The 8,115-nt window shown below is 38.3% G+C and overlaps 1 protein-coding gene across 1 annotated transcript; it reads left to right on the top strand.

The window, feature by feature from the left end:
- The first annotated feature begins 697 nt into the window (after positions 1-697).
- mpv17l (MPV17 mitochondrial membrane protein like) lies at positions 698-3,429 on the top strand. Its single transcript, XM_078270416.1, has 4 exons — positions 698-1,240; positions 1,722-1,792; positions 2,992-3,021; positions 3,214-3,429. The coding sequence occupies exons 1-4, from the start codon at positions 934-936 to the stop codon at positions 3,427-3,429; spliced, it is 624 nt and encodes a 207-aa protein (XP_078126542.1). The 5' UTR covers positions 698-933.
- Positions 3,430-8,115: the final 4,686 nt, after the last annotated feature.

Raw genomic sequence — 8,115 nt, 5'->3', positions numbered from 1 at the left:
GCATGTTTGAGAGACCATATGCAGAGCAGTTTTATTTATTTTTCAAAGGAAAGAGAACGCACCCAACATGGCTGGGGCCAAAAAGAAAGAACAAAGCGATCAAGGCAGTATAAATACAGCCTCTCATTAAGGTGACCTGATTGCACCTGATGGGGGCGTGGATAAATAAATATCCTTAATTTTTGAAACGACGAGAGAGAGAGAGAGAGAGAGAGAGAGAGAGAGAGAGAGAGAGAGAGAGAGAGAGAGAGATCATTGCGGGTTTGGGCATCGCAGATCTGACAGTGCGTGGACTGGCTCGGGACATAGCTCTGCACAGCAAACTATAGCCTACTGCTGTTGTCGATGTCAGTGACGCAGTTATTAGACGGGGATCTACGCCTGAGCAGCCCGGGACAATCCCTCAGATTATCGCTTGACCCGCAGGATTTGTTGAAGAGGCACCTGATTCACTGGGAGCGATACGCCGAGTGAGAGCAGACAGAATGATCTAGATTTATATTTATGTTCCACTGGAGCATTTTCCACTAGCTTCTCGTCTCTTATAGCAGATAAGGATCGGATGCATTTTACGCATGCATAACTCCAGGACGCGATACTTTAGAGAAGCCCTCTCCAAGTGACCAAAGTGGATTCCATAGCAGCTTTTACGCAGGAGCCGATAGGAGCGTTTGAGAAACTTTTGGGGGGAGTCTGCATTTCTCATTAGTCATCTGAGATCCGATAATTTGTGGTATTCCTGCTGCCGGTGGAAACGTATAATCCCTCCCTGATTACCGCGCTCAGATGGATTTCGTCGTGCCTGCCAGCCGGTTGACATCAGGGCCTAGACACATTATTTTAACCGCTATCATTGCGTCTTAATTGCTGAATTGAAGCCACAGGACAGTCCAGCATCACTTTGGGCCCTCAGCTTTGCCCATCGGTGCCAAAATGAGGAGAGTTGTACTGAAAGAAGCCGCCAAACGATTCCCCTGGATGGCCAATGTCACTTTGTACGGGTGCTTATTCGCCGGCGGTGACCTGGTCAATCAGCTCATAGCTCAGAAGGAGCGCATGGACTGGAAACACACTCGTGACGTGGCCATTGTGGCAATCAGTTTCCATGGAAACTTCAATTACTTCTGGCTGCGAGCCCTGGAGAGGCGTTTCCCTGGAAAGTCCGCCGGGATGGTTTTCCGCAAACTCCTGCTGGACCAAAGCTTCGCGTCGCCTTTGGCCACCAGTGTCTTCTATACAGGTAAACTGGCCTGGTTGAAAATCCACATTAAATGCAAAGACAGTTTAGAGTTCGGTTAATGCAAGGCAAAGTGCAGACACACTCTTGGTCTCTGTTTTTCAGATGAAAATCATCTGATGTCAAAAGCATCCACATATATAAATCACTAATTTTTTTTTTTTCCATGTCGCCAAACCATCAGAGCAGGAACACAGACCCAAATATGTCTTATCAGGTCAAAGTTTCTAAAATGCTCTGAATCTTTGCTCTCGTGTAACAACATGCTGCAAAACCTAGGAACTCAGGCGGATTAATGATTACATATCACACCCTACATTCATTTAAAACACGTTAACACACACTATAGTAAGGTTATAAGGCGACCTGTCTCTGTCAAACATCATTTGGGTCAAGGTGAGGAGTCATTACGCACGTTTTTAGATTGTGCGTAATGGCGCACATCACCCCAAACTCGTGCGTAAATGTCTCCTCTGCTCTGCAGGGGTGAGCTTCTTGGAGGGTAAGGAGGACATCTTTGAAGACTGGAGAGAGAAGTTCTTTAACACCTGGAAGGTAAGGAAGGCCTCGGCAGCATCAAGCGAAGGAAAGTCACCTTCCCCTCCTCACAGTGACTGCTGCGAGCTCACAACCAGATTAACCTAGATTGTGCCATTGCTGCTTTTGCGCAGTGGGCACTACGCCCGGGTGCAAACCGGGTAATTCATTCGCGACTACTGCCTGCTGAAATCCTGCCAAATGTAAAACACAGTGTCATGCTGCTGGAATTGAGGTATAACGCTTCATGATCCTGGTAGATACCAATGTATAAACAACTTATTGATAGTGTCCTAAAATCTTCTCTTCCGTAGATGTGTAAAATGTTCCAGATCACTGATTAAGATACATCTTGTTTCAAGAATATTATATAATATTGTATATGTCATTTTTCCACAGTGGTGGAAATAAACAAAGTTATTTTGACAAGTTACTTACTAGATTAAGATTACTCAAACTATGATACATTTATAAAATATGATGCATTTTTGGAGTATTACCTTGGCCTCATCCAGCTACATGCCGCTTCAACATCAATACATCTTTCCAATATAATAATTAACACTTTAAGGTCACATCATGCTGCATAGTAATACTAAAAAAATAAAAAATTAAAATAAAACTACATTTTGCTGATTTAAAATGTATACTTTTACTCAAGAAAGGATTTGAAAGCAGGACTTTACTTGTAATGAAGTAATGTTAACCCGTGGTATTACTACTTTTACTTAAGTATATATTCTATATGTATATTCTTCCACCTCTGCAGATCAGTGATTACAATACATCTTGTTCCATTCATTTTATATAATCCAAAGTAATTTTCTTGATACCATCTATCTGTTTTCATTTCTAAATAAAGGAAGCCCATCACTTCTTTTCTCTTGAAGGCTGAATATGAGCCCAAATGAATTATGAAGACAAACAGTTCTCTAGTGCACTGATGCAGACAGGAAATTGATTCTATTACTCAATCCAAGCAATCAATCATCCTAAAAATACCATCCAATTCAAAATACACTCTAAGCCCAAATCGTATGGCAGGTAATCAATGAAAATGATCCCAAGCTCAAAGCATCTTCACTGCATGTATGAACTTAAACGTGATTTCCTATAATAATCATTTTAAGGCAATAAGAACATTGATTTGCATGGACAGGGACTGGGAAGTTTTCTGTGTCTTCAAAAAACTCATCATATGCTATTTTAACTTTCAGACTGGACTCATGTACTGGCCATTCATGCAGGTAAAAATGAAAGCAATTTACTGTATTTTACACATTCATACCTGATTTAAAAAATTAAAGACATTAGTTAGAGCTTTTGTTCCGTCTGACCGATTAGTTACTGTAAGGATAAAAAAAGTAAGAATCTAAAAGAAAGAGTACAGTTTTATTTGTATGTGTAATATCACATGCTGTTTTCTGCCCTCTTCCCAGTTTCTGAACTTTGTCCTGATGCCGCTGCACATGCGAACGGCCTTCATGGGATGCTGCGCCTTCCTCTGGGCCACCTTCCTGTGCTTCTCTCGGCAGAGCGGTGATGGCACTGCCGGCGTGGCTCTGGCCTTTGTCATGGACCCCCGTAAGACCCTGGAGGAGATACGCGAGGCCCGGCTGACCCGAAAAAAGGAAAAGGCCCAGAGGGAAAACTAAAGGGAGGAGGAGGAGGAGGAGGCGGCTTCTGTCTTTCAGGCCTTTGAGCTTTGGTTGCAGGACAGATCGGTGTCCACTTTTGCTCAGCTGAGGAGCTGAGGAGCAGGATAATGGTTAGAAAAAGAAAACCATGTGTCTGTCACATTCGCACACAACAGTTGACTGATATGGACTTTGAAGGCTGATGGAATATTACCAACAGGGTTTCCCTTCCATTATAAGGCTTAGGTGCAGCACCCAAGCCGAAGAAATGTCAAATCAATGTGATCATCAAAACTAACAAAATGACCTTTCTCAGATCTAATGATTGTAGTTGATCCCCCAGTTTTGTTATTTATTTATTTATTATCTGCTATATCTTTTCCAACATTTTAGACACAGATAGGTAATAATAATGGTCTAAATGATGTGAAATTGCATAAAACGTAACATTTTCTTGAGGGAGGACCCAAAACCCCCCCACTAAATATGTGCACCTAAGTCTTCCACAGTGCACAGATAAAAATGACAAAGTCTTTGGCGATTAGACCCCATCGTGACGTCATTATGTTTAGAGGGGTAGAGAACCTGTGAGTAGAACCTGAACCTGATTGGTTTAACTGAACGTGTAAACGCCCCTAATTAGATCACAGGGACATTACATCAAATGGGTTCGGGAAGGTGCTCAATGCATTTTATAACAACATAGATTTGCAAATGTATCATAAAGGGCAGGGTGTCAATTAAAATGATTAAGATTCCTTCCCAAGGGGATCATGAATTTTCACAGCAAGTTTGGAGACATTTTGCTCCAGACCAAAGTACCGGATGGAATGTTCACAGGATGTAAGGTCTGGCAGCCTGGCACATATTGCTTACAGTTGCAGTGATGATGCAAATGATGATCTTGCCTCCAAAGCACAAATGTTTCAGTTGAAATGAGATTGGACCCATGGACTTCTTCCATGGACCGCGGCTGGTTGTTGGTTTGATGCGAGCCCACAGAGCAGTAAAGCTCCTGAGATCACATTTAATAAAGGCCTGATATGTCTGCTTCACAATAGTTGTGCCTTTTCACTCTGTGATACGCTTGCAGTGTTTGGCTGACTGATGATAGTCATTACTAATACTCAATACAATGCAATATGTTTATACTGTATATTTCTGTGTGTGTACAATTTTAAATGGAGTTTCAGCGTTTATTCTGGGATGCACTGATGCATAGGGCAGATCCAGGGCAACAGTGTGACTCATTGATGTGTTTTTAACAACAATGGAGCTCTATGGCACAGAGGAAGAAGATATATCAGTCTCTAACACACTGATAAAACATGTTAACGGGTCTCTTCGTGGGATTTGTCGACTTACAGCACTTACGGTCAAAATGGCTCATTATGTGTTCTTTTTTTAAAAGATATGTATCAGTGCATCCCACTTGTGTTGTGTTGTCTCCTAGTTTGACCTGTGAAGCCAATCCTGTCCTCTTACTTGAAACATCACATAGGTTGCCATCAGCCCAGATACCTTATCATGTAACACGTCACTTACCCAACCCAGACACTTTACTCACTTTCGTTTATATTTTAATGATCTTTTAGCAAAACGGAAATATTTGTAATTTTTATCATTATTTATCCAAAAGACAGTAAAGAGAATTGAAGATTTCATTGCTGAATAAATAGTACATTTATTATTATACCAGAAGTGAAAAACTCTGTAATACTATACAGAGTTGGATAAAATTGACATGTCAAGTTTATACAAACTTTTAAAGGTTTGGACACAGCACTTCTGTAAATAAGCTTTAAGTGAAAAACAACATAGACGCTCTGTACCAAACAAAAATAAAACCTCGAAGAATGTTCACTATTGTTCAGAACTTGTGTGTGGAATGACTGGTTTAGAGCAAACTTTGAGAACCTCAACTATTTAGTTGCATTACTAATTGATATTTTCTTTTTTTTTTTTTTAGAAATAGGACACTTCCTATATTTCAATTTGACATGGAATCTGAATAAACCAAGAGTCAGATTCTTTCTTTATAGATCTCTTCTGTTGAGTGGATGGGATGATGTCATAACGAGATTTGATTGGGACGTTGTGTCAGAGTAATGTGCCTGTAGCACTGTGAAGCAGCTCCTGGAGCGAATTAAGAAACAGGTGAACTCAGGAAATTGAAAGTACAGCAGGTTAAGAGTCTACAGCCATGCTAGCAGCGCTGTGAGACTTTATCATAGGCTGAGCTTGAGCTAAATGCTATTATCCATTAGCATGCTAACATTTGTGAATTAGCAGTAAACACAGAGGACAGCTAAGGCTGATGGGGATGCCATTAGTGCTGCAGTATTTGGTCATGAACCAAAGTATTGGAAAAATTACACTTTGACGATGAAAATGTTGATGATGATTTACGGGATGACCACAATTAAAATGTTCAAACAAGATACATGATGTTAATTGGTGAGATTTAGAGGAGTTGAATGTTTAACTTTGGACAGAGCCAGGCTGGCTTATTCTCCCTGTATCCGGTCTTTAATGCTAAGCTAGGCTAACCACAGCCTAAATCAAGCTCTGTCAAGATTTTCTGAATACATGCAGCCCAGATATGAAGCAAGGACAGCGTGGGTTGGAGTTTGTGTGTGTGTGTGTGTGTGTGTGTGTGTGTGTGGTATAACAGTTTAATGCTCTAATGATGTGCATGTGGATTAACAAGGATCTGATAGTCCTGGTTAATCCCTCTGAAACGGACACAGTTGACTCAGTGTCACCTCTGACCCCACCAACAGGAAGTGGAATTCCCCAATCAGATTCAAGGATGCTGACAGGTGCCAAGCTCAGTTTAACAAGCTCTCCTTCACTAATCCTCAGAAACAAAACCACCACACTATAAATCATGATGGGAAGCAGATGATTTAAAATACACACTTAATAATAATTGAGAGTTAAAAATAATACAAAATAACAATTAAAGCGAAATTAAACAACTGCAGATGTTTTAATGTTATGTGGCATCAATTATTGTTATGTCTATTATGTCTGTTTCTTGTCATCTGTTAATCACTTGATCTGAATAAAACTGATATTTTGTTGGAGCTTTTGTTCTGTTGTGTTCAAGTGCATCTTTCCACTGTAGGAAGTTATTTTATTGCAATTGTAACTATATAATTATCTATTTTTTTTTACATCACTAGATGAATGGCAATTCAATTAACGTAATTGTGTGCATGTTTGTGAATAATTTCCTACAAGAAAGGGCGTCGCTATCATTAAAGAAAGTAAAGACCAGCACAATGATGAGAAACAAAAACAGGATAATATTTATGTTTATATTCCTTTTTCTATTATAAATAGCAGCAATGGCACAGTCAGCTCACTTTACTGGTATCTTTGCGATGCAATACTAACAAATTGTAGCCTACATTGTTATTTAGAGAATTAGGTTTTCCCAGCAGTCACAGAACACAACACCGGATGAAATAATACGAGTTTTCATTATTTGCAATAAAGGAGATGAATGTCTATTAAAGCCCATAAATAAATAACGAAATAGATTAAATGTTAAGAAGAAAATACAAAAAAAATAAGATCACAAATAATAATAATAATAATAATAATAATAATAATAAGATACTAAATCAAAATAACACATATTAACATACTCACTATCTCATTATTTAGACCTATTATCCTTTAACTATTTATTAGTAGCCCTAATTGGAATTTTCATTGACATTTATTTCAATATTATGACTTACTACCTCACTTCGTATTAAGTAGTATTAAGTCAGTTTTTATCTCACAATTATGACTAAGCATTATTGATTTACCATTGTTTTTTATTTATTCAATGATTACTTTTCATCCATTTTTCAGGCAGAAATAACTTCCACATATATCAGAAATATCATGCTGCATTCAATGCATTCCTTATTACATAAGATCAAATGTTGAAAAAAGGACACAAATGATTGTGAGGAAAATTAAAGACATGACATGTGTAGCTATGGTGTGTAGATTCAAATTCATCATCATTATTTAAAAGTGCCTGTAAAGAAAAGGGTAATCCCACCGCTGAAATTGGACCCTGCTTCACTCCGAATCTGACAAAACCAAAAATATTTTAGCTATTTATGTTTTGTGATGCTGTTAAAGATTTGTTTATATAATACTGTTTTATTTCTATATTATACAGACAAACACTAAGGGTCATGAGTTATTCATATTATGTATTATTCATCATATTATATGCAGCTGACGTATACTGGACTTGCTGACTCTGCTGCCGTTTTTCGTATCACACCAATATCACTTTTGCCTGGCAATTCTGTCTTTAATTGCTCTTATATAGTTTATATTTCTGCTTATAATTTAGTTGTATACACCTTTTAGGCTACTATTTATTATTTTACTTCTCCATTTATCTGTATATATCTGTGATTTCCTCTCCGGGGATAAATCTTTTCTTATCTTTATAATAGTACAATATAAGAGCTGTATAACAACCTCATTAATTCATATCTGATTATACCTGCAATCTATGTGATTATAGCTGATAAAAGCAAGTGGAAGTTGCTTACTCAGCTCATTTTCAGAAATAAGACCCAAATGTAGTATTGTATTAAGTTATATATACATATACAGGTGCTGGTCATATAATTAGAATATCATGAAAAAGTTGATTTATTTCAGTAATTCCATTCAAAAAGT

Source organism: Sander vitreus, chromosome 15, assembly GCF_031162955.1.
Source record: "Sander vitreus isolate 19-12246 chromosome 15, sanVit1, whole genome shotgun sequence".
In the NCBI taxonomy this organism is placed as follows: domain Eukaryota; kingdom Metazoa; phylum Chordata; class Actinopteri; order Perciformes; family Percidae; genus Sander; species Sander vitreus.
Note: the sequence above shows the minus strand (reverse complement) of the source record. Positions and strands in the feature narration are given on the sequence as shown.